At 43.1% G+C, this 27,845-nt stretch overlaps 1 protein-coding gene across 1 annotated transcript in view; it reads left to right on the top strand.

The window, feature by feature from the left end:
* Positions 1 to 614: 614 nt before the first annotated feature.
* The window catches only part of lmtk3 (lemur tyrosine kinase 3), a 29,524-nt gene continuing 2,293 nt past the window's right edge, over positions 615 to 27,845 (top strand). The window contains exons 1-12 of the mRNA XM_072461468.1: positions 615 to 854; positions 3,833 to 3,966; positions 8,339 to 8,492; positions 10,988 to 11,061; positions 11,807 to 11,925; positions 13,659 to 13,746; positions 13,979 to 14,127; positions 14,209 to 14,293; positions 14,494 to 14,615; positions 21,530 to 21,679; positions 22,039 to 27,358; positions 27,659 to 27,834. Of these exons, the coding sequence (XP_072317569.1) occupies positions 764 to 854; positions 3,833 to 3,966; positions 8,339 to 8,492; positions 10,988 to 11,061; positions 11,807 to 11,925; positions 13,659 to 13,746; positions 13,979 to 14,127; positions 14,209 to 14,293; positions 14,494 to 14,615; positions 21,530 to 21,679; positions 22,039 to 27,358; positions 27,659 to 27,834 (6,662 nt within the window). The 5' untranslated portion in view covers positions 615 to 763. The remainder of the gene's footprint in view (positions 855 to 3,832; positions 3,967 to 8,338; positions 8,493 to 10,987; positions 11,062 to 11,806; positions 11,926 to 13,658; positions 13,747 to 13,978; positions 14,128 to 14,208; positions 14,294 to 14,493; positions 14,616 to 21,529; positions 21,680 to 22,038; positions 27,359 to 27,658; positions 27,835 to 27,845) is intronic.

Raw genomic sequence — 27,845 nt, forward strand, 5'->3', positions numbered from 1 at the left:
AATGACCAGGAGCCCGTTCTGATCATAATGACCAGGAGCCCGTTCTGATCATAATGACCAGGAGCCCGTTCTGATCATAATGACCAGGAGCCCGTTCTGACCATAATGACCAGGAGCCCGTTCTGATCATAAGGACCAGGAGCCCGTTCTGACCATAAGGACGACCAGGAGCCCGTTCTGATCATAATGACCAGGAGCCCGTTCTGACCATAAGGACGACCAGGAGCCCGTTCTGATCATAATGACCAGGAGCCCGTGACAATGCGCGTGCCGCGCGTCTGACGTAAGATGCGAGCGAGCGCAGAAAAACACAGAGACAATGTGAAGTAGCGGACGAGAGAGAGAGAGAGAGAGAGAGAGAGAGAGAGAGAGACCGAGGGGCAAACGCGCAGAAATCCTCCAACCGGGAGAACCGTGCGCGCGGGTTGTTTTGGTGAAGGAAGACGTCAGCTTCTGGAGGAGCGCGAGCCCAGCGGCACCGCGAGGACGCACAATAGGGCACCGCGCGCACCGTGTTCAATTGCGGATTATCGGGGTTTGGGGGGAGGAGGCGGCGGCTTTATTATTAGGAGAAACCCGTATTTGAGGAGGGAGGGAGGAGGAGGAGGGGGGGACACACGGAGGAGACGCGCGCACAGACCGCGGTGGAGTCGACGGAAGGAGGAACGCTGCTGGGAGCGCGGCGCGGCACCGACAGTCGCCCGGACCCCGCTCGGATGGTGCTCGCCTTGTTGTTGTCGCCATCGGCCCGGACGCGACGACGATGCGGCCGCACTGCTGGGTGATGGTAGCGCTTGCGGGGATCATGTCGTACTTGAGCCCGGAGAGAGCGCTCGGAGCCCCGCAGAGGGAAGGTGAGCGGCAGCGGCGGCGGGCGGTGTTGACGGAGGAGGAGGAGGAGGAGGAGGAGGAGGAGGAGGAGAAGGATGCTTTGGCAAAGGGGGCTTCTGTTTGGAGGGCGGGGGGGCGGGGATCTGACAGTGATGCTGCGAGAGGAGAAAGGAGAAGGCCCCGCACATCCAAATGAATGTAGTGCATGGTTGTTATTGCAGAAACAGTCAGGTCGCGTTGACGATGGGAATATTGTGCATCCACGCGCAGCCATAATCCCACTTATTGCTCAGTGCGATGTCTGTTTAGCTCCCAAAAAAACCCATAACGTGGCCAGATATTCCATCACGTTAGTCCCCGGTGGCATCTTCTCTCGTGTTTAAATCTGCACTTGCACCGCTCTTACAACGTTTGGCACGGGGTTGTTTATGTCACCGCCGCGCGCACCATCGTTGTTTTTATAGGAGACGTTTGCTTTTGGCACTGGAGCCGCCGATGAAAAAAAAAAAAAAAAAAAAAAGGCCTCTACAAGGGTCCTATTTATATTCAGGGTCTGTCTGGACGTCTGTCTGTGGAGAAAGATGAGAGAAATGCTGAGCAAAGGAACTGTGCGTCAAGTCTGAGACGCCAGAGGAGGTTGTTTGTGTGTTTTTGTTTATTTGTTTGTGTTTAGCCGACGTTGCACTGCAAAGAAAAATGTCCAGGAGTGAAATTGCTTTGATTTAGGTGATGTGTCTTGTCTTGTTTTGAGACGTTTTGTCTAGTTCAGATTGATTTTGGGAAATTGCCTGTATTTCTGACTGGTTTCAACATATCTCATTTCTATTTCTGTGGCGTGAGTATTAAAAAAGACATCTAAAAAGTGAATACATATAGGTACATTGTATAAAATGTACAGATATTTGTACTTGAGACAGTTGTTTAAACACTTGTGGTGATTCCAGCAGCAGTATTTGCTCATGTTGTCTCATTTCCTAAACTGTCCCTCCAAATAACACTGCACAACTTGTAGCTTCGGTGTGATCACTGGTATCTTTTGCAAAGCTTTACAATATTCATAACGTGTGTACATTTTTAAACAGCCTTTTAAAATGCAAGTGTTTTCAGTATCAAGACCCGAGGTTACATTTAGATCAACCGCAGAATGTATGTCACCGACGTCAGAGAGAAATATGTGACGACACAGTTTTGTTCTGATGTTTTTTCCAATCGTTTTTGAAAGACACGAGCGATCGGTGGTTCTTGGACAGCACAGCACTCGCACTGTAATGGGATGGAAATTGCATTTTTTAACCTTGTTTCCATAGCACTATCATAAAAAAACCCAAAACTGTTCTCATACTGAGTTAAAGTGGCACTAAGAAACGCTTCCGGTCCATGCCACCTGCTTGTTTCTATGGCGATGTCTGCGTAGACCCTCAGTCGCGCAGGCAGTGTCAAAAGTAACAAAAGGGTTGAGAGTGGATCAGCTTTGCCACTCATCCAAGTTGTTTCTTCAGTTCCTGTTTCCCACAATAAGATTAGAGATGCTAACTCTAATCTTACAGTTGTTTTCATCATATTACCATCATTTAAGGCGGTAGAACAGATCATTTCCACACGCAATCACCCACAAATACGCTTTTAGTCACTGTACTTGTTGCTATAACATATTACCGATGCCGTTGTTGCCGTGCTGTACAGTAAAGTGTGACCTGAGCATTGGTGCAAAGTTAAACTCCTGCCCCCCTCCCCTTTTCTTCTTCACAGATGGTTCACTCCCCTCACTCGACCACGTTGAGGTACAAACATCCAAATGTCCCGATCCCTCCCCTCTCTCACCCGCGTGACTCCCAGTTCTTTACAATGACCACAAGCCTACTTCTTTTCCAGTTTCCAAATCCCTCCCAGTTCGCGCTCCTCTGTTTTTACCTCTGAAATGACAACAGCCTCTTCTTTCTCCCCCTTTTTGCTTCTTAACCGTGTCTTCCCGAGTGGAATGCCATATCCAAAAAAAACTGTCCCCCCCCGCTCCCTCTCTCCTCGTTGGAATGGTCTCTTTTACCCACTTTCAGACTGCACACAGTGTTTTGTATCTGGAAGTAAGCTCTGCTCTCCGCTGCTTCCTGCCGACTCCCAAACTTCCCCCCGATGCGAGCTGTTCCATTGGGGTCGTTGTCCACCGTGTCTCCGATCCGCTGCAGCCACCAAAGCTCCAATGGTTTTTTGCACTGAACAAAATACTTGTTCTACAGTATACTTCTCTGACTGCGTGAAATCTCTGTTTTTCCCTTTCGATGGCAGAGGTGGGTAGAGATTGAGAGGCCAAAACATGATCAAAGTCAATAAGGAATAATGGTGAAATAATCCAGTGATTGGTTGTAATTTGACATAACAAAAGAATGAATTATATATTTTAGTTTAGTTTTCGAGACTAAGGAACCCTTTTGTCCCGCTTGGGCGTAAATAAACTAATTCTGATTTGATTTTCAAGCTAACAAAAACAACAATGCACGTTTAAAAAGCGTAATAACTTCCAAATAGTCGAATGTTTTCACCTTCACACATTGTCAACATAAATCTTGTCTCGTATTGACTTATTCAGTGTGCAAAGTGTCCAGAAATGTTACTCAACTAAAAGTACTGTGAATGCTAATATATAAATGTACCGTATTTTCAGCACTATAAGGCACACTGGATTATAAGGCGCATTAAGCGAAACAAAACCACACAAAATCGCTTCGAGCTCAGTAAGCACAGCCAGAATTAATCCATATATAAGACGCACTGGATTATAAAGCGCACTGTCGTTTTTTGAGAAAATGAAAGGCTTTTAGGTGAGCCTTATAGTGCGGAAAATACGGTAGAGACAAAACCACAACCAGTACAACATCTCCAAAGTTAAAGCGAATATAAATCATCTCCACCCACCTCAGTCCTCTGGCTCGTTCCCGTCAACTCCAGGCCACGATCGGCGCCAACAAAACACTAAAAGTTGTACATTTGTGTCTTTTCGCTGCAGTCGCCCAGTCCAGGGTGGTGTCCCTCTCTCCTCCGCCCTACGTCGTCATCCTCATCTCGTGCTCGGGGCTCGTCTCCTTCGTCCTGCTGCTCCTCACCTGCCTCTGCTGCAAACGAGGCAGCGTCGGCTTCAACGTAAGTCTGGCTTCGCATCGCCCGAATAGAATGTCGTTTGCTAATTAATATTGTTCAGTATTTGCACAGTCTAGCACGTTGGTGATTTAGTTTTGGCCTTTGTTTGAGAGCACTAAACGCGACGGCAGTAGTTCACAACCTTTTTCTCCCAGCGACCTCTATTTTACCTGTGGATAAATGCGCTGGAGACCCCAAAAGTCTCTCCCACACGACAAGCATGAGGAAAAAGATGTTATGTAGGGATGCAACAATTTAATCGATTCATCGGGATGTCACAATGTCAAATTTCAGTGTCAAGGTTATTGTGAGGAAAAAACATCACAGTTTAACGATTTTTTTACCAAGGTTGTGTGAAATCTTGTTCAGCACGTCACTGTTTCTCAAGTTTGTGATCAGCTTTATGAAACTGAACTGTCTGAATGACAAATAAAGTGAATGTGACTAAAACAGCCGGATAAAAAAGTACTTTATATCTAGATGTATTTTTTTTTTTATTATAGATTTCATTAAAACCACTTAATTTTGCTTCTAAAATAGTCACGATTATTATTATTATTATTATTATTATTATTATTATATTGTGACCTAAAAAAAACACAATAATCGATTCATTAAATAATTATGTCATCCCTAATCGCATCTAATCGATTATTGAGATGATCATCAACTAATTAGTATCTAGCGATTGAATAATTGTTATTGGGATTATGAACAGACTCCTAATGATGCCACGTGTGAGGGAAGATGTTTTACGACTGGTACAAAGCAGCAATAACATCAAAATGACACAGGACACGTGTCATTTTAGCGTTTTTGATCACACAAAGCTGCTTTATTTGTAATATACTGTATCAGGACGTTCTCAAGCTGAGTCATTTTAATTAAGTGATTGATAGTTGCTGCCCTGATGCCGTGGTCATTGAGGATGCTAATGCTAATGCTAACTGGAGTGCGTTAGAATAATGAAGGTAGTTTCCGGCATAAGTGAATCCCATTCTCTTCACCTCATTCCAGTGGACAATTTACACAAATGAATCTACTTTATAGCATATTTTAGAGTTCCTGCTCAACCGGAAGTGCGATTACAACGGAAGCGCTGATCTGTGGCATAAAATGGCAAAAGTGGGTGAAATAAGGTCAATATCACTACACTGCGGACGTCACCAAAGCAACGGCTGAACAAATGAGCTGCTGTTAGAACAGATTAGCTTCAACTTGACTGAGATAACTGATCGCTCGGATGGCAAACGGCCACAAACTGTTCCTTTATATTTGCTAATTGTTTATGGCAGCTCGTGGGACCATGGTATAAGCAGATTAAACACCTCGGAGCCGTGCGTTACATGATTACATGGTCCATTTCTGAGCCTTGGTGTGTTATGAAATAGAATGAGGTTTATTCCAGCCCTGGCCCTGGCCCTGATCCCACCAAAGTCCGACCAAAGCTTGTAAAAAAGCAGAGTGACGTTTGTTCACAGCCACATGTTGATTACCTTTCATGCTTGAAGACCGATACAGATAAACAAAGGCGTTCCTGGGGGAGACTGTGACTGCCAAGCGTCTTTACACCCTGTGTGTTAATGTATGTAAGATAAGATAAGCTTTATTTGTCCAACAATGGGGAAATTTCATTGTTGCAACACGGATGAGGCACAGAAACAGATTAGGCAAAGAAGTATAATCATAAAAAAACAGAAAAAACCCTCTTATTGAAAAACTATTATTAAAAAACTCTTATTAAAAACGCTTATAAAAAAACTCTTTTAAAAAAAACTCTTATAAAAAACTCATAAAAAACTCTTATTAACAACTCTTATAAAAAACAAATACAAAAAAGTCTTATTAAAAAACTCTTATTAAAAACCCTCTTATTAAAAAACTCTTGTAAAAATTAAAAAGTCTTATTAAGAACTCGTATTAAAAAACCCTCTTATTAAAAAAGTCTTATTAAAAAACTATTTTAAAAAAAACTCTTGAAAAAAAAGTCTTATTAGGAAACTATTTAAAAAAAAACTCTTGGAGAAAAAAGTCTTATTAAAAACAATTTTTAAAAAAACTCTTGGAAAAAAACCTCTTTAAAAAAACCTCTTCTACTCTTAATAAAAACAACACTTCTTTACGGCTGTTATATGGAGTGTTCCTCTGGCAGAATCACATGCTTTAACACAAAGACAGATTTCTTCCTCAATAAGAACATAAACATTGACACATTTCCATCACACTCTTCAGCGCGCTTCGTGATCATTAGAACCATTCTCAAAATAACACGGAATTGCTCGATGCTGTCGTTCTGATTCCACTTCAATCCCGATGAAACTTTATAGAAGTGTTTGACTCGCACGCAAATAGTTATTTTTCTCTGAACCCGTCGGGACCCTTTGGATCCAGGTCCAGACTTCTTCTCTGAGTCACACATTTGTAGAGAAACAGGCCAGTGGATGTCGAAGAGTCTTTGAATATGATCAAATATGACCATGATATGATGGTGTAGACCGTAACTGAACTTATTTCATATCCTGTAATGTGGGGGAAATTATCAATATCAGCTTGACATATCGGCCTCGAAGCAAATTGGCTATTGGCTGCTCTGGATTAAAAACTGATATACACACAAAAACACCACCGACCAATTATTTTATATTAGATGATAAGAATTTATATGGGACAACAGCGATGAAAGTGAAAGTGGCACGAGTCAGATGAGGATTTGATTTTTACTTGTACCGTATAAGTTGCACATTTTTTCATAATTTTTGGCCGGGGTGCAACTTATACTTATATTTATACTTATATACTTATACTCCGGAGCGACTTATATGTGATATTATTTGTTATTTTCACACTTGCAACCGCATTTCATACTCCAGTGCAACTTATATATGTTTTTTTTCCCTTCTCTATTATGCATTTTTTGGCCGGTGCGACTTATACTCCTTAAAAATACATTAACAGGTTTCTAGAGCCTTTCTGTATAAATAGTTGTTTCTGCATAAACTCCCTGCGATTACAGTCTTTTGAGTGCAATCTGGGTCAGATACATGACTGAGACTCTGTTTTAAGAGATCTCGCGCCACTTTACTCGACCGCAGTCCGGACGCCCTCACCAGACTCTTCCCTCTCGTTTCATTTTGGTGGAAGTCTCCTCCAGGAAAGGATTCTTCCATTAAACAGACATAATAGTCAATAAAGCAATGAAGCAGACCTGGGCATCCACCGTGTTTGATTAGAGAGACGGCAAAGTTCAGGAGCAGAGACAGGGCGCCTTTACTTCGGCCTCGGTGCATTCCCGTCTTCCCAATCACCAGATCACTGAACGCAAGAGCTGCATTTATCCGTGACTATCCTCTGTGATTAATACATTAGAATGCCCAAAAGCCTACGTTTAATCTATGTTTCATTAGGCACTGTTTATAGAAAATAGAAGGCTGGGCTTTAAATACAATGTTCTTTTAGTTTGTGTGTTGTACGAAGAAGGGAAGTGCAATGAAATAGAGGAAAATACAAGGACACATGCATTAATCTTTCTGTTTTAATGTACAGCCAATTTAAGCTCCTGATGCAAATATTGAAGGATGCAACAATATCCAAATCTCAAGATACGATATTATCACAATGTACACGATATTTACTGAATTGATATTTGGAAGAGACAAACAGAATTGTGGACAGAATGTGATCAAAGTGCTGCATTTCATTCATTGAGTAAAAGTACATCTGGTCAAATAATACAAGACATAAAAGTTAAAGTACTGTATTTGGTTTGAATGTGCTAAACTGTAGTATAAATTAGGTAAAAGGTTAAATTAGAAAGCCATATTTAGTTATAAAGGGAACATTGGATAAAGGAATTAAATTAGCTGACATTTTGTACATTTACTATTTCCAAAACAAGAGTAAGAATAACTTGTCAGAAATGTCAATATTGTTAACGACCTTCAAAATGGATCAAGGCCAAATGACAACAATCCATGTGATGAGTGACATTACAGCCACAACATGTGAAAACCTGTGAATCTGGAACTTCTGCACAGTCTCTGTGAGCTTCATAGAAAGCTTTAAATGGGACAAAAGACGCATTCATAAAATCCGTGGTCCGTGTAGTTTTACCTGTTTCGTGTATAAAGTCTATATCACGACATTTTGGTTATAGTTATATTACCAACAATATTTATGAAAAAAACATCAAACTTCTGCCTTGTAGTTAAAATATACGGACAGAACTTATCAGGAATTGTTTGCTTTGGTTCTTAAAAATGGTATGAACTGCTGCATGTTTTGTGCCGAATGTCTCTCCCCAATTGTCACACCTTCGTGCTCGCCTCAGAGACCGTGAAAAGGGCTTAAACGTTGTGTGCTGTTGTGGTTCCTGCAGGAGTTTGACAATGCCGAGGGCGAGGACTGCTCAGGAGGCTCCAGTCCGATCCAGGAGGACAGTCTCTCCTCGTGCCCTTCTCTCCCAGAGGTCTACACTCTCCCTGTACGGGACCGGCCCAAGTGCCAGGGGCCGCACATACACGACACGTCCGGTGAGTAACATCTCAGGTGTTTAGTTATAGATGGAAAATGTACCGTTGTTTTTGAGACTCGTGTGTTACAATGAACAAAATGTAAATCTACCAATGTTATAGTCACAGTTATATGTACCTGAATAAGCATAATAATGTGTCTTTTAAAGGAAATGACTAATTTAAACAGGTATTTTTATTGATATATATATATATATATATATATATATATATATATATATATATATATACATTTATATATATATATTTTTAATTTAATTCAATTATTTTTTATTTTTTATTTTTAGGCCCGAGCGCCACAAGCTGGCGAGAGGCCTATTAATCTCGTATGGCTGTGCGAAGGACGGCTGCGAAAGTGCGCACATAGTGCGCACGAAATCGAGCGCACTAATTAGTATTAGGAAAATGGAACATTACCGTTGTAAACGGGCGAAGCCCGTGCAAAAGTGCGCACTAAACGAGCACTTTACATTGGGATGACGACCGCTTCGCGGTCGTCATCCCCATATAAAGCACTCATTTTCGCTAAGTAGCTCACGAATACGTTCCCCATCTCTTGCATGTTCCGTGCATATAAGCATGTAATGCAAAAATTGAACATTATTACTGTATAGAGGGCCAAAAACACAAAGTGGGCGGAGCCCACTCAAAATTAACGAAAGTACCCGTCAGTGACCAGGGACCCACACCATGAGGTAGGAAAGCGCGAGCGCTTTGCATCGGAATATTATTCTTTCTTTCTTCTTTCTTTCTTTCTTCTCGGGACCAACCCTCCTATTTTTCACCCAGTGAACATTGACGAAAAGTCACAAAAATTTGCACACCTCTAAAAATCGTGCCTCTCTACATTCTGGCTATTTCCCTTTTCTAAAATAAAAAAAATTGGCGCATCAGCGCCCCCAAATGTACCAAAAATGCATTGAGAGAGGAAATGACCCAAAAAAAATCTGATCGTAGAATCATGAAATTTGGCGCAGAGGTAGATGGTGACAAGAGAAGTAAAAAATATTATTACGGCAACGCCGTCCACCCAACCAAATGTCGGCCTTATTGGTTCAAAAATGGCTAAGCATGACTCGGGAGTTTTTCCAAACGTCGTACTTTTACGAACTCCTCCCAGGGCGTTGGCTCTAAAAAGCTGAAATTTGGTGAAAATGCTACTGAGGAGTGGGACATCAAAAGTTATTCAAATTACATTGATCCCTGTCACGGTCTCTGTGCGGCGAAGCCGCAAACTTTAGCTAGAATTTCAGAAATCTTCCAAATTTAACATTTCTGCCGTTTGCGCAGATAAAGTCCGAATTGCGTCAAATTAGAATCAGTTGTTAAACTCTTTGCCCTAAACCTACTTGAAGTGAAATCAATTAATTTGGCGCCACAGCGCCCCCTACAGATTTTATATGGAGGTTAAATGTTTAGTTTTGCGAAATTATCTGAAATTTGACACAAAACTCAATTTTGGCCCCATCAAAAAAGTCAATGAGACCCATGTCATAATTGTTATGGCGTTGCCGTAACGATGACCGAAACCTTCCATGTTATTCCAATGGGGAAATCACCAGAACATGTTTACACTTTAGACTTTCACAAACTCCTCTTAGGGCGTTAGACATATTAACCTGAAATTTGGTGAGACTCATCTTCAGGTGTGGACCATCAAAAGTTATCCACATTTTTATTCAAAGAGTCACGGTGTCTTGCCGCACATTTTGCCAAGAATTCAAAATAAAATTGCTTTTTGATGGTAAAACAAAGGGGAGAAGATGTGACAGCGTCACAGATTCAGCAGTAGGCATAATAAAAGGACAATTGGGGCGTGTTAGCGCCCCCTCCTCTTGCGGCGTGGCGGCGGCGTGGCGGCGGCGTGGCGGCGGCGTGGCGGCGGCGTGGCGGCGGCGTGGCGAGGGCCGATCATTGCCGCTTGCGGCTATATTTTTATTATTATTATTGTTAATCTATTTGTTAGTATTTTGTTATTTTATTTATTATCATCAATTTGTTTGATTATTTATTTATTTATTTATTATATTCTGGTTTTGTGCTTTATCTAATTTATCTAATTCCTAGCCAGACTTACCGTACTTTCTCTTTTTAACCACTCAATAGCGTTGATTTGATCACAGAGGTGTTTGTAACATCTAGTTTGCATTTAAAAACGTTAAATGGTAGATATCTAAGCTGGATGAATATGTCTCACGTTGATATATTTTTAAAAAGATCGTGCTTTAAACCGCTCACATGAAAGCCTCAAACGTTGAACTTTTGAAGAGTGAACTTGTGAACGCTGGACTCCCGCTGGACTCCTCCCGCTGGACTCCTCCCGCTGGACTCCTCCCGCTGGACTCCTCCCGCTGGACTCCTCCCGCTGGACTCCAGTCAAGCAGAAACTGTGAACTCTTTGGTCCTGGACAGTGGATCCGCACGTGCCATGTCCACATAAAACACACAAAAACCACTTGTATTATCCTATTTTAACATGCCCGTTCTTTTCTCAGATCCTAAGTCCCAGTGCTTCAAAAGACACTCTTTAAACTACCTTCAGGAGATCGGGAATGGCTGGTTCGGAAAGGTAAAACGATTCCTCTGAGAACTGTAGATTAGGTTTTCCTCATTTTTATGTTCTATACTTGGACTGCTAGATTTTGTGCATCGTTTAATCGTTTAAGGTTTTGTCCTTCCAGTTAGATCAACAACAACAACTACAGTTACTCTTCCCGCAGTTATTCTCATAGTTTCCCCAAATACTTTTACTTTTACCTGAGTAATTTCCTGAAAAAACGACTTACCGTATTTTCCGGACTATAAGTCGCACTGGAGTATAAATCGCACTGGACTATAAGTCGCACTGGAGTATAAATTGCACTGGACTATAAGTCGCACTGGAGTATAAATCGCACTGGACTATAAGTCGCACTGGAGTATAAGTCACATTGGAGTATAAGTCGCGGCAGCCTTAAAATGCATAATAGAGAAGAAAAAAAGATATATAAGTTGCACTGGAGTATGAAATGCGGTTGCAAGTGTGAAAATAACAAAAAATATCACATATAAGTCGCTCCGGAGTATAAGTATAAGTATATAAGAATAAGTATAAGTATAAAACTATGAAAAAAATACAATATGTTATTATTTTGAAGTGATTCTGCTATAATCTGACACATTTGAATTCACATTTTACGACTTATCTGTGTAAATCTGAGCATTATTGTGATACTGAAGTTTAGTTTGCTGCCATAGAGCGATGTGTTGATCATAAGTTGTTCAGTTCCACATTGTGTGATCTACAAAAGCGCCGTGTTGGCTGTGGTTTGCAGGTGATCTTGGCTGAGCTGTTGTGTGACCGCAGCTCGTCTCAGGCCGTGGTGAAGGAGCTGCGCGTCAGTGCCAGTCCGCTGGAGCAGAGGAAGTTCCTGGCTGAGTCCGAGCCGTACAGGTGGGATTTATCTGTGGTTTATTCTGCATTTTACGTTTGATAATATATGTTAAAGAGCTAAGATTTTGACAAATACGGATATCTCGACCTGATAGGACCATCCCGATGACACTGTTTTGACAATCCATCAGAAGATTTACTGAAACGTGCCCACGAAAGTGCTGAAATATCACTTTAAACTTCTTTTTTTTAAATAAATAAATATACTACACAAGTTTATGTTATTTTTATGTGCAATCAGCTCTTTTTGTAGCCTAGTTAATTTTAAAATAAGAATAAACACAACACTAACACAACAGATCTAGACCAGAGAGCGAAAATAAAATACAAATAAACATCAACTACACATCAAAGAAACAACATCATAAAGCATATCTAAATTAAAGTATTTCGAATTTGTACATTTAACTGTCTATTTAAACAGCTTTTATTCTTCTATTTTGATATGCTGTTACAACGTTACCCATTGCATCCACTATTTGTGTTTCAGTTTCATTAATGTTTCTATGTAAACCCTTTTCAAATGAACTGCTGTGTACAGATAATAAAGTGTGTTGAATTGAGTTGCTTTGGAGATGCACTGTTAAACCAAAGGCTTTGTGGCTATTTTGAGTCAAGGTTATTCATGTTTTTGTCCTTTGAGATAGTCTTCATGCAGACCTTGTTTCATCAGGCTTATTTTAGACCTGTTTTATCTGAAGTATCTGCACGGTTTAGACCCGTTTTAGTCCATTATAACCAGCTTTAGCCCTGTTTTTAGTCCTTTTTCATTCTAGTGGTTCTCGGAGACCCTGAACGTTTGAAATGCATTGACCTAAACCTTCCCGCTAAACAAAGCTTTTCTTGGTTGGTGTTTAAGTGGTCATGGTTACATAAGGCTCGCTGTAGTCGGGGATGAGTTATTCCCTGTGTGTGACTCAGAATTATATTTTGGCCGTCCCGCTCCGGCTTTAACATTCTCTCAAGGACACTTTTCCTTGGGGCTGCCTGGGGCCATTCATTTTCTCAGTTCGTCTCTTTGGCTAAAACCCATCGCAAATTCACATCTTATTTTGGTACAGTTGTGTGCTTTGGCCGAAGAGATCAAAATTAAACCTGCATAATTCAGAATACTGAGTGGATTTAGTAGTTATCGTCTTCAGATTTCCATTTTGTTGTTATTAGGGACTGGACTCACGAGGAGAATGCTCCAGAGAGATTTGTTTTTGCCCTTGTGTTTACGTTTAGCTCGGGCATAAAAAGGGTTAACGGCGGTGAGATGCGTCTCTTGAGAAGGGTTCGTCTCGTCGCGTGGGATTTGCGTCTCGTCCAACACCTTTAATATTGAGGTTAAAGTACAGTTGATTGTGCCTGTAGGGAACATTTTGTACTTGACTCATCATTGAACACCGCTGGGAAAGCAGTGCAGCCCCCGGGGGACCCACCTCAAACTCTCCAGCTAGATTCATGGTCAGTTCCTTGTTGGAGGATTAGTCTTTTGTGTTGTAGCTCAATGAGAGAAACAGGGAGAAACCCAGGGGGAAAACCAAGCAGAGACAGCTTTAGTTGAGATGAGCACCAGGCATTACTATTGTTGGAGGAATAGTTTAGCAAAATAATACTGTATGGACCTAGTTATAGTCATAATATAATGATCAAGCCAGGTTGTTTCCAATTAAAATACATTTAGCACATAATAAGCATTTAAAAACAACAAAACCTAGTCTTAAAATGTTGTGATCTTTGCGTTTCAGGAGCCTGAAGCATCCCAACATTCTCCAGTGTCTGGGACAATGCAGCGAAAGCATACCGTACCTGCTGGTCATGGAGTTTTGTCAGCTGGTAAGTACTTTATGTCTTCATAACAATCCAGGAAAATGGGCTGCTCTTATTTATTTAAGAAGAGGATATTTACGGATATGATAAAAATTATAAAAAGCATTACACAGCAAGTTCAAACTACATGTTTATATATACTTTTTTATCAAATTATGGCTGTGTATGGCTTCACAAATTAAGCTGGAATTCTCGTTTTAACACCATAGGACTGACTCATTTACATTTGTTCCCATAGGGCGACCTGAAGCGGTATCTGCGAGCTCAGAGAAAGTCAGACGGGATGACGCCTGAGCTGCCCACGCGAGACCTTCTGACTCTGCAGCGCATGGCCTTTGAGATCACCTCAGGTCTGCTGCACCTGCACGAGAACAGCTACATCCACAGGTCCGGAAACACAGCAGAGAACAATGCAGAAACATGTGCTCATAATGATAATAATTACACTGTATGTTTGACTTCCTGCAGTGATCTGGCATTAAGAAACTGCCTGCTGACCTCTGACCTCACTGTGAGAATAGGAGACTACGGTTTGTCTCATAACCATTACAAGGTACAGTTACATTCCTCCTTTAAATAATAATAAATACATGCTAATAAGAAACACGTTAACTGCAATTTAGAGTTTAAAATCACGTCTATGAATCTGCTTAGTGCTGATGACTTACCTCATGTTTGCGTTATACACTATGATTCAATATTTACAATATAGCCGCTTATTTCACATTCAGTTATTCCTGTTTCTTTCTTCAGGAGGATTATTACTTGACACCAGACAAACTGTGGATTCCTCTCCGCTGGATCGCTCCAGAGCTGCTGGAGGAGTACAGAGGCTCTCTCATCGTTACAGATCAAACCAAGACCAGTAACGTGTGGTGAGTTCAATCAACAACATCCTGAGTACAAGCAAGTTTCCTCTCTATAGGTTCATTTTATTACAGCGAGACACTGCAGGTGAATAAGAGAAATATTTAATTTAGAGACATCAATTTAAAGCTTTATCTGTATATAATTATGTAATCTTTTCATATAAAACAATAGCATTTTATGTGTAAATAATGCCCAAATTGTATACATTTGGGACATGCCAGGTTTAAATTTCATGCTTCATTTGGAATATTTATTGCCTTATTAATCAGTTAAAGTTAAAACTAATAATAAATCATATTTACAATTAGATATCAACAAATCCTTCAGTGCAATTCTTCAAAATCATTTCAGTACAAGATTGTAAGGCTTGGTGTGTGTATTTTAAAGTATGATCTTTATGTATCTATAAATGTGTTCTAAGGATGCATGAAGATTAGCTTAAACAATAAAACATCTTTAGGAGCAGACTGGGCATTTTTGTTATTTCCAGGTGAAAGCTTTTATGATATATCCTGCTTCCGAGTGCACACGCTTTTTTGCTCGCTCCGCTTGCTATCGCTGCTTTCCTTATTTATTTTGCTTTTTAATCAGTTTTTGTCTTCCAAACATTTTTGCTTTAGACTTTTTCAAGTAAACCAAGGATTTTAAGAACATTTTTCCAGTTTTAACGACATATCTGACGCCAGCGACATGTCCGGGAAAAGAAGGGAGAAAGACTGTGAACGCTGTCGGAAATATCAACAAGAAATTAATGAGCTGAAAACACGGATATTTGTTTTGGAATCTGAAAAAGTTCTTCACGATACCATTCCTGTGTCAACCGACGGTAAGAAGAGCACACTTTTTACAAGAAAAACTGCTACTTTCAACCTAAACCGCAGTGACTCTGTGTCGTTTCCGAAACTGTCTAAAAACCAGAAAGACCAGGCTGTTTCTTGGAACAAACTTGGAGCAAAGCCTAAACGATACAAAGATAACGCAAAGTCACCTAAAATACAGCTCACCAACAGATTTTTACCACTTTCAGAGATGGAATTAAATGAAAAAAGGAAAGATGACGTGGCCAAAATACAGCGAGGAGGATCTGTGCCAGGAGCCAAGGTCACGTTAGTAGGGGACGGCGCGATAAGTCACGTGACGCATGAAAAGATAAACACACATTCTTTTCCAAGCGCCACTGTTTCTGAGATAACGTCACTCCTTCCAAATATTATGGCTAAGCATGGAGGAGCTAAACAGCTGATTGTGCACGTGGGTGCAGTGGACATGCGGCGGGAACAGACTGAAGTTTTGAAAAAAGACTTCTTGAAGTTATTCGACGTGCTTGATAAAATGGAAATCAAAACATTCATAAGTGGACCTCTTCCAAACATAGACAGGAGGATAAACAAGTTTAGCCGGCTTCTTCAGCTGAACACATGGCTGTCCAAAGAGTGTTCCCCGAGAGGACTACACTATATTGAGAACTTCTATCTATTCTGGAAACGAGAGGACCTGTTTAAGAGAAATGGCCCCCACCTATGCAGAGGTGGAGTGAGGGTGCTGACAGAGAACCTGCTCCACGCTCTGAGGCATTGGACTGGGCCTGGACAGGGTCCTGAGCAGATAGTTAGAGAAGAGAGGAATGAGAGAAGAATTCCTGCTCCATCAGCCAGAGACCGAGCCAATGTTTCAACATCAAAAGCACCACAACCTCAGCCTCCACCAAAGGATTCATCAGCAGCTGCTCCACCACCACCAGCAAAGGATTCAGCTCCAGCTGCTCCACATTCACCTCCACCGCCTCCAGCAAAGGAACAATCTTCAAAGGCCTTGGACCCATCTGTGACAAGCCCAACAACATCCCTGTCATCGCCCCTGCCTTCACACCAGCCCTGGGTTCCCCCTGCAACATCTACTCCCACTAAAGATTCATCATTCTCCTTCTCATCTCCACTCTCACCCATGGGCCTTCCCAGCCATTTTGAAAGTCTGATCAAATCAGGCATTAAGATGGCTCCACTCACGCCCAATATAGCAAGGGCTATGTCAGTACCGACTACACCAACAAAAGCCCCACCACCCATCCCCCCTCGCCTCTCACCTGGTCCCAAACTCTCCTTGGCTACAAAAGCCCCACCACCCATCCAACCTCGCCTTTCACCTGGTATCTCCCATAGCTAGGATGCACTGGGTCTCAGCGTTGCCGGGACTTATTGTCACATTAAAAAGCAAACAAACCCGGGGCCCTATGTAAAAAGAGCCCCCCCTAGTGCTATTTCTGTAGTCACATCATCACAGAGATGGAAAAACAAAATGCGAGTCAGGCCCAATCTGAGAAATGTGATTCATATTCCCTGTGAAAAGATAAAGCCCAGTCTCACTGAAACTAGTCTGAAACTTGCTGTGCTAAATGTCAGATCCTTATGTAACAAATCTCTCTTAATTAATAATTAGGCCCGAGCGCCACAAGCTGGCGAGAGGCCTATTAATCTCGTAAGGCCGTGCGAAGCACGGCTGCGAAAGTGCGCACGTAGTGCGCACGAAATCGAGCGCGAAGCGCTCGCCCACTTCCAAACACTCACTAACGCACTCCTCCACTCATGCACGCCCCGTGCATACTAATTAGTTGTAGGAAAATGGAACATTACCGTTGTAAACGGGCGAAGCCCGTGCAAAAGTTCGCACTAAACGAGCACTTTACATTGGGATGACGACCGCGAAGCGGTCGTCATCCCCATATAAAGCACTCATTTGCGCTAAGTAGCTCACGAATACGTTCCCCATCTCTTGCATGTTCCGTGCATATAAGCATGTAATGCAAAAATTGAACATTATTACTGTATAGAGGGCCAAAAACACAAAGTGGGCGGAGCCCACTCAAAATTATCGAAAGTACCCGTCAGTGACCAGGGACCCACACCATGAGGTAGGAAAGCGCGAGCGCTTTCCGAAAATGTATAGTTTATGATATTTGAAAAATGGGAAACATTGTTTTCGCATCGGAATATTATTCTTTCTTTCTTTCTTTCTTCTTCTCGGGACCAACCCCCCTATTTTTCACCCAGTGAACATTGACGAAAAGTCACAAAAATTTGCACACCTCTAAAAATCGTGCCTCTCTACATTCTGGCTATTTCCCTTTTCTAAAATAAAAAAATTGGCGCGTCAGCGCCACCAAATGTACCAAAAATGCATTGAGAGATGGGAAATGACCCAAAAAAAATCTGATCGTAGAATCATGAAATTTGGCGCAGAGGTAGATGGTGACAAGAGAAGTAAAAAATATTATTACGGCAACGCCGTCCCCCGAACCAAATGTCGGCCATATTGCTTCAAAAATGGCTAAACATGACTTCGGAGTTTTTCCAAACGTCGTACTTTTACGAACTCCTCCCAGGGCGTTGGCCCTAAAAAGCTGAAATTTGGTGAAAATGCTACTGAGGAGTGGGACATCAAAAGTTATCCAAATTACATTGATACCTCTCACGGTCTCTGTGCGGCGAAGCCGCAAACTGTAGCTAGAATTTCAGAAATCTCCCATATTTAAAATTTCTGCCGTTTGCGCAGATAAAGTCCGAATTGCGTCAAATTAGAATCAGTTGTTAAACTCTTTGCCCTAAACCTACTTGAAGTGAAATAAATTCATTTGGCGCCACAGCGCCCCCTACAGATTTTATATGGAGGTTAAATGTTTAGTTATGTTTTGCGTAATAAAAGGACAATTGGGGCGCGTTAGCGCCCCCTCCTCTTGCGGCGTGGCGGCGGTGTGGCGGCGGCGTGGCGAGGGCCGATCATTGCCGCTTGCGGCTATATTTTTATTTCTTCTTATAATCTTGATTTTATGTTTTTAACTGAAACATGGCTTGACAAAAACACAGGAAATGTAGTTCTGATAGAATCTGCTCCACCCAACTTTAAGTTTGAATCTGAAACACGAGAAAACAAAAAAGGGGGTGGAGTCTGTGCTGTCTTTAGAGATGAAATAATGACCCGCAGGTTGTCTTTTGGGGTGTTTTCATCATTTGAGTATGTATCCTTTAAAATGGAGCTAAAACGGTCTCCATCCATTCTCTTCATTGTTTTATACAAGCCTCCCCAGCACTGCCAAAGTTTTATTGATGATTTTACTGAGATGCTTTCAGTCGTATGCACAGACTTTGATGGTTTGGTCATTACAGGTGATTTCAATGTGCATGTTGATAATATTTGTGACAGAAACGCTAAAGAGCTTGATGCTGTCCTTGAAACCTTCAGTCTTACTCAGCATGTGAGAGGCCCCACCCACAGCAAAGGACACACTCTAGATCTCATAATTACAAAGGGGGTAAATATTTCAAATGTTAATGTGATCGATGTTGCTCTGTCTGATCATTTCTGTGTCTTCTTTGACCTGTCTGTTTCTCCCAAACCTCCGGTTGGTCCTGCAGTTGTTCAGAGGAGACACATAAGTGATGGCACAGGTGCACTGTTTATGGAAATGATAAACTTTGAAAATGTCTCATGTTCTAATGTAAATGATTTGTTGAACTCTGTTACATCTAGTGTTTTGAATGTTCTGGACACCATCGCCCCTATAAAGGCTAAAATGGTTAAAAATAAGCAGAAGGCGCCGTGGAGAAATGATGATTCGGTCAGGGCACAGAAAAGGGAGTGCCGCAGGGCCGAACGGAAATGGCGCAAGTCAAAGCTCCAGGTTCAAAAAGAGATTTACAAAGAAAAGCTGAACATGTACAACCTAATCTTATGTAGAACTAGGGAAAGATATTTTTCTGAAATAATTGGAAGCTGCAGTAACAACTCGCGTGTCCTGTTTGCAACAGTAAACAGATTAACAAACCCTCCAGCTCAGCTGCCGTTAGAACTCATTTCCACATCCAAGTGTAATGAGTTTGCATTATTCTTTAATGACAAAGTTCAGGGCATTAAAAATGCTATAAATCCCACAATGCAAAAAATTACCCTAAAACCACCAAGACACTTAGAGCTAACTCACTTCGCACCAGTAACTGACAAAACTGTCCATGAGATCATCACCAGTCTGAGTTCATCTACATGCTGCCTTGATGTGTTACCCACCAGATTTCTAAAGTCTGTGCTGAACAGTTTGTTAGCACCACTCACTCACATAGTTAACATGTCGCTTCAATCTGGAACATTCCCAATGTCTTTGAAAACTGCGGTCATAAAGCCTCTCCTAAAGAAGAGCAGTCTTGATGCCGCAGTACTGAGTCATTACCGGCCCATCTCTAATCTTCCATTTTGGGGCAAAGTCCTTGAAAAGGTTGTTTACCAACAGCTCACAGATTTCCTCTTAATAAACAACTCATTTGATGTTTTTCAGTCAGGTTTTAGACCTCATCACAGCACTGAGACTGCTCTTGTCAAGGTGACAAATGACATCCGCCTGAACACTGACACGGGCAAAGCCTCAGTCTTAATTCTGTTAGATCTGAGTGCTGCTTTTGACACTGTCGATCATGGGATCCTCTTACAGAGACTAGAGGACTGGGTAGGCATCACTGGCACTGCCCTAAACTGTTTAAGGTCCTATCTGGAAGACAGGAAGTACTTTGTTGAAATTGGTAGCTGTGTCTCAGACCACATGACCCTGACCTGTGGAGTGCCCCAAGGGTCAGTCCTGGGTCCCCTTCTGTTCAACCTCTACATGCTGCCGTTGGGTCAGTTGATACGCAGTGAAAATGTGTCCTATCACAATAATGCAAACGACACTCAGATCTATGTTTCACTATCGGCAGGTGACTATGGACCAGTAGATTCACTCTGTCACTGCATCCAACAGATCAGTTTGTGGATGCAAAACAACTTTCTCCAGCTGAACTCAGACAAGACTGAAATAATCGTTTTTGGCCCACAGAAACAAAGAGAAAGTGTTAGCGGTCACCTCCAGAGTCTCGCTCTAAAACCTACAAACCAAATTAGAAATCTGGGGGTAATAATGGACTCAGACTTGAACTTTAATAGCCACGTCAAATCAATAACATCAGCAGCTTTTTACCATCTAAAAAACATTGCCAAAATCAAAAATATAGTGTCAAAACCAGATTTAGAGAGACTTATCCACGCGTTTGTCTCCAGTAGATTAGACTACTGTAACGGCCTGCTCACTGGTCTCTCCAAACGAGCTGTAAAACAGCTGCAGTACATCCAGAACGCTGCTGCTCGGGTCCTGACCAGAACCAGGAAGTATGATCACATTAGTCCTGTTCTCAGGTCTCTGCACTGGCTCCTGTGGCTCAGAGAATAGACTTTAAAGCAGCTCTGCTTGTGTACAAGTCTCTCCATGGCCTAGCACCAAAGTACATCTTGGATATGTTAGTGCCATATGAACCATCTCGGACTCTGAGGACCTCAGGGACCGGCCTCCTGCTGGTGCCCAGAGTCATGACTAAACATGGGGAATCTGCGTTTCAGTTTTATGCAGCTAAAATCTGGAACAGTCTTCCTGAAGATGTGAGACAGGCTTCTACTCTGACAATGTTCAAATCTAAGCTAAAAACAGTTTTGTTTAGCTGCGCATATGACTGAAAGGATTTTTTCTTTGCACTCTTCTCTTTTGTTTGTGATTTTATTAGTTTAGAAAATCAGTTGGATTGATAATTTTTAATTTAGTTAATTTTATTGTATTTCTGTTTCTGTAATTTCTTTGTGATTTGAATGCATTTTTCCTGCTGTGTGAAGCACTTTGAATTGCCTTGTGTATGAAATGTGCTCTACAAATAAACTTGCCTTGCCTTGCCTTCGTTTTATGTTTTATGTCTTGCTTTAATGAATTGGCTGTCTTATTTGAGAGATTATAGGAATTACTTAAACCTCCTCAACTCCTTTATCAACCTGTTAGCATTTATATTCAAGTTAGTACGTCAGACTGTTACTTTTTATACAAGCTTCTGTTAAAACTCCTCTGTTTCCTCCTCAGGTCGCTGGGAGTTGTGATTTGGGAGCTGTTTGAGTTTGGTTCTCAGCCGCACAGACACCTGAGCGACGAGGAAGTGCTGACATTTGTCATCAGAGAGAGGCAGATCACTCTGGCCCAGCCCCGACTCAAGCTCTCCCATGCAGACTACTGGTAAGAGCTCATATACGCTCATATATCCATGGCCACACTTGCCAAAACTATTTCTTTTACAACATCGGCTGATGATGTGTTTAATCTTCCTTTTTACATACAATTTTACTGTTTCCTAGTACTTTTCTGTATAAATACTCATAGACATGGTCAGATCATAGACATCCAGAAATTTTTTGATAGATTTGCCTGTTTCAAGTTTTCTTTATTTAAACAATCGATCGCCAGGGCATGTCTTTATTTGACTTTAGTCAACTATAGCACTACACACTCACTTGTTGCTGTACTTGCATGTATCATCACAAATAACGAACTTCACACGCAGTTATTAAACTCACTCTATCCTCTCCTATTTTCAGGTATGAGATCATGCAGTCGTGCTGGCTTCCTTCGTCACAGCGGCCGTCTGTCGCGGAGATTTTCCTGCTCCTCTCCTCTCTGCTGGCGGCTGAGGGCGGCGCCTCATCCCGGGGAGACGCGGGAGATGAGGACGAGGAAGACGAAGAGTTTGAGGAGGGCAGAAGAACGAGAGGAGAGAGCGACGAGTCGTTCGAAAGACGCTGGGATCTGCTGCGCCCGCCTGCTTTTCAGATCGCTGCCAACGAGCGACACAGAGCATACTGCAGGGACGACACGGACAACTCTTACCCCCTGCTGGATCCCGTGGGGAACTGCATCACGCCAACGTCCACGGAACTGGACGACATCCTGACCGTCACAGAAACCAGCAAAGGCCTGAACTTTGAGTATTTTTGGGAGAAAGCACACGCGAGAAGAGGCTATAAACAACTCCCTCCCCCTCAGCCAATCCCGAACGCGAGCGGTAATCACAGACAGTCACTGGACACGCCCACTGTTGTACCTGTAATAAGCGCTCGAAGCCCCTCCCTCGCCAGTGAATACTACATCAGATTAGAAGAGCATACACCTCAAGACAGGTCGCCAACGCTTAAGGTGAAGTCCACAACGCGCACCAATTCTTCCTGCCCTGGTGACGTTGAGCTGGTGGAAATTCGCAGCGGGATGCTAGGGAAAGAACATGTTCCGTATTGTTCGGAAAAATGTGGCGGCGCGAAAGGCATCCAGACAGTGAGAGCGAACGAAATACAAATCCAAGTGCCCAGAACTGGAGTGGCAGAGTTTCGAGACGTGTCGAGCAGAGTGACGGATTTCTCCATCGTCGATCTTGGCGATGACGAGGACGAGGACAAGAACAGGGGCAAAAATGCGGACAACAAGTCATCCCAAGCTCCAGTGCTGCCCCCGAAACCTCGCTCCATGTCCATGTCGTCAGGCAGCCAGCTCCACTCGCGCCCGCTTCCCGCCCCTCCGCCAATGGGATACAGAGGACTGCCCCACTATAACATGAGCGGGAAGATCGAAACTGATCCCCTTCACGTCGTCAGCAGCTGCCCGCCGTCCGCTTTCGATCACTTAGGGCTTCATCGCACCAGACAAGCTTTACCGCCCTCGCCCTCTCTGTCGCCCTCCCTGCCCCCATCCAGCCATCCAATTTACCCCATGTGCTCGCAACCTCTGCCGCCGCACTCCAAACAATGCTACAACAATATTGACTCATACTCCCGATACAGAGCGCAATCCACAAGAGACCCGCTAACTAGTGATTTATCTGAACGCGATGGCAACATGAGGTATAACGCTAAAGAAGCAAGTCATTCGCGCGCTAAAAACTTTGAATCTCCCATGCGCCGCGAAAACCCGCTCCGCCCCATTTACCGTAACATCTCGCGACCGCAAGACCAAGACCTTGAAAGGCAGTCGTCGTCAAGTCCGACTTACTCAGACGAGGACGATTCACCTTTCGGTTCGCCGGACAAGTTTGGTGGCACGACTATCGCTCACTCCAGTTTGTCCGAAGACGCAGACCCGTCCTCTTCGGAGCAGTTTTCTCGCGGCATGAAGAGAACGCAGTCCCGCCTCGACACGATCCTGCCAGCAATTTGGAAAGAGGATGCGGAACTCCAAGCCGCAGCGAGAAAATCACCCATGCACCTATTTCTTACCGAGATATCGACGGTGACGGAAGCGAGCAAGTCCAAATCAGAGGTTTCGTCAGAGGAGGACAAGCGTGAAAGTTGGGGGAATTTTGTTTTACCGAATCGTGGTATGAGGCGCTCCCAATCGCTTTTAACTGAATTGTCCGGGCAAAGTAACAGAACGACCACGGACGAAGGAGCTGTCGTGAATGATCCATGCCAAGGCGATTTATTCTTGACTGAAGTAAATACAGGAAGCATTGAAATAAATGTAGAAGATGAGTCCAGTAACAATGACTCAGTTAAATATCTGTACCCAGGTGGTCCCAGGTTGCACCCTCATTCTTCTGAAGAAACATTGCATAAAGAAGCAGAGGGGGTTTATTCAAAAGGTATGCCACGTTCCAGATCACTCCTCTCCGATATGACAACGGAAAAGCAGCAGGATGAACCAAAACAAACCGAAATGACAAGGGAAGAGTTCTTGAAAGAGATTCAGTCGGCGGAAACGTTCTTGACCGAGATCATGTCCAGACAAAATGCAACAACCAACGCGCAGGAGGTAGAACATTCGCCAACGCTTTTATCGCCAGAGTACGAGACGATATGCTTGAACCCGGACGTGGCACAGACCATACGTTTTCAGACCAACAAAGGCAAGGATGACACACACACGGAAGCCATCTACGCCCAAGTGACCAAACGTGCAAAAAAAAGCGAGGTTAAGATTTCCGTCAAACCGGACATCCCTCTACTTCACATCGCTTCAAATATTCCAAACGAAAATCAGGAAAGTAACGAAGCCTCTCACTGCCAGTCCGACGATTTTGTCTTCTCGGAAATCATGCCAAAAAACGGTCTTCTGCACAACCAAACAGTTTCTAGTCCGGACAAAGACGAGGACAGCTCTGAGGCACCTGCTTTACCTGCCAGAGGAGGAGACAGGGAAAAACTACTCGCGGAGGAATCGGATACCGTTATTATGCGAATGAATGAGCTGCTTCTCACAAGTGACCCTCTCGTAGGCAACGGCGAAGTCGTTAAAAATGGTACAAGCCCGAAGCCAGAGGAACAGCTTGACGATACAACAAGAGACATTGTCCAAAACGATAACGAGTCTTTGTCCTGCAGAGAAAGTGAAAATATCGACTGTTATCTTGTCACGTCCGATGCCTGCACTCCTTCCACTCCAGATTTCTCTTCGTCCCTTATGACTCCGTCCGATTCCGTCCTTTCGCCGATGACTTCCAGTTCAGCAGGAGGTCTAACACCCAGCGATTCTTGGTCCGGAGGAGGTAGACCTCTGGGAGCCCAAACACTGCACCGCGACTCTGCTTATTTCTCTGACAGCGACTGGGAAGGGGACGCGACCAAGAGGAGCAGCAGCGATGGTTCGCTGGCGTCCAGGCCTTGCAACGGGAGAGGGACGGGCCTGAGTGGAATAGAGGAACGCATTGAAGAAGACTTAGCCGAAAAAAGTCCTCTAAAACGTGTGTATAAATTTGATAAGTCAGAATCCGAACATGGCGTTTTTGAGGACGGTGACCAAATAATTAAAGGACTGTCAACTACACAAAGGGACGATTGTGGTATTTTCCTGAACAAAACTGGTCCGAATGAAGATCAGCAAACCAAGGAATGTGCAGAGTTTATCGACAAGTTACTTTCTAAACTAGATGACGAGTCCCTGAAAGAGCTACACGCCAGCGATGACTTTCCCAAAGAAAACCACTTCACAGAGAGCTTAATTTGTCAGATATCGGACAGCAAAACTCACGGATCTTCTGAACTCTATTCCAAGTCACAGTCAAAGAGCGACATAGAGATGAATGATTTGATAGATCGCGCAAAGGAGCATATTTTAATTGATAAAGAGTATGAAGATAATGGCATTTCATGTGTAAACAAGCTGAAATGTACACAAGACATACTTGAAGTAGAGCTGAAGATTTGTGACATTCAAGATGAGGCCAATTTGTTGATAACGGATGATAACGAAAGTGTAGAAATGAATCACAAAGAAGTAAGCTCAACAGATCAACCTTGCTCCTACAGCGGTGATGGCCTTTTAGACACAAAAGAGGCAGGTGGCAGCAATACGGCGGCTACGTCTCCTCACAGACGAGCGGAGATGTGGAGGGACGGCTCTGTTGACAAAGACGAGGAAAATCGGAGGTCACTTTCCAGCCAAGCCGAGGAGGACGAGACGGGGAGCGGAGTCGTCAAGGGAGAGTTGGATTGCCACCGCTTTTCAGAGCAAAAACCGCGCTCGCGCCCGGACGAGAACGACCAGTGGGCCTCCCCGGAGAAACGGGCCCAAGACGCCGAGCTCAAATCTGAAATGTTCACGGGGTTCAGTGACGCAGAGTGGGGAGTGAGGGAAAGGATAGTTATCTGTGAGGAATTCTGGGAGGAGAACGACGAGCTGGCCGGAAGTGAGCCCCATCCAGCCGCGTTAGAGGAGGTTGAAGATGCGAGCAACCATGAAATACAAGGACGTGACACAAGTGGCGTCGAGTGGGAGCAGCGAGTTGAGCAGGTTTTGGATGTGCAACAGGAAGAAAATATGGAGGAACTGTTGTACAGCAGTAACTTGCAGGAAAACGAGGAAGAAGAAGTCGAAGAAGTCGAGAACATTGAAATCCCGGAGAGAGAGATTATGGGAAGAGGGCGGAGGATTATAGAGGGTCAAGACAGTGAGCGGGAATCTACAGACACAGAAAATCACAATTTCAATCAGTGGCCTCGGAGTTGCAATCACAACGAAGAGCAGGTTTTAAGTGAAATCAGTGACGTGACAAGAATATCCGTCTTTGTCCGACAGACGGACGAGGACAACCTGCAAGGAATTGAAAATGCCAAAGATGTTAAGCTTGACACGAGCCCAGGGAAACAGTGTGATGAGGGCGATGTCGCAAGGGGGAATTCAAAGGAAGGCTACAGAGACATGTCCTTTGAATTTCAACCCCGTAATGTAAGAATGCAGGACGTTTCGGAGCCGTCGCAGGACAATTTTAGCTCGGTCGATTTTCCCAGTCCTCCGCAGAGCATTGACCTTGACGTGCAGGATGAGAAAAGTTTGGACGACTCGTTCCCCAGCCCGCCGCCATCTGTCAGCGAGGAGTTTATTACGAACATGAATCTAGACCAGCTTGCAGCCAGCACAGAGACACACTCATATATCTCTACAGCTCACAGCGTAGAAGTCCCAGAATCATCCGCTACAACTCAAACTAAAGTAATCTCTCCTGTGCATAATAAACTAAGCCACGAGCCAGCACCGACGTCCAAAAATGAGGACTCACAAAGCAACACAGTCCATAAAACATCGCCTGATGTTACGCAACAAGATGTGAACACGATCCCCAAACTTATGATTTCTGAGTGGAAAGACTTGGACGAGGAAGCTTTGGAGGATTTTGAAAAACTTGAAAAATTGTGTTGTATTTCTGGCGATGAAGAAGATCTTTTTCTGGGAAATCTGGAGCTATTGGAGTCATTGAGGAAAAGTCCTGATCGTAATGGAAGAACTGCAGATGGCTGTGAAGAAGTCTGTGGCACAGCTTCAGAAGAGTCTACACAAGTGGAACAAGAGGAAAGTGAGGAGACGTCCAACATGGTGTCTGACGAGGTCAAAGACAAGAGCTCTCGTGCGAAGACAATGAATGGCCTTATGATGCAGGTGAGTTCATTAGCGTTTAAAAAAGGGCTGGGTACTGGTAAAAGCTCCTTTTAGACACTTTTAGCAATGAAAATATTTTAATACAGGAAACTGTGTGTGCAGTTTTAGACTGCAAGTGTGAATCCAGCCTAAAACTAATGCTTTTGCTCGAAGAAATAGTATTTTATACTTTTCCTGCATTGTTTTCTAGATATTCTATGAAAAACAGGAATAATTTCTTTATTTAAGGTATCCAGCCCTAATTCAAGCTTGCGTTAATGCCTCCTGATGTGACTCTAAATATAATTTGTATTGTTTTAGATTTGTGAGGAACGCCTACAATTTTCACTCAGTGAGAATGTGAAGACAAACATGCTTTTAGCGGAGACCATTAAGGACACAGTGGATTCGCGGACATGGGAAGAGCAAATTGCAGAAACTGCAGAAAGTGAAAGCAATGGAGAAGTGGTCAATGACCCACAAGAAGATGAGGAAAGGTAGGAATGAT

Source organism: Eucyclogobius newberryi, unplaced genomic scaffold (genome assembly GCF_026437365.1).
Source record: "Eucyclogobius newberryi isolate DKJ021-1_F unplaced genomic scaffold, fEucNew1.0.hap1 SCAF_3, whole genome shotgun sequence".
In the NCBI taxonomy this organism is placed as follows: domain Eukaryota; kingdom Metazoa; phylum Chordata; class Actinopteri; order Gobiiformes; family Gobiidae; genus Eucyclogobius; species Eucyclogobius newberryi.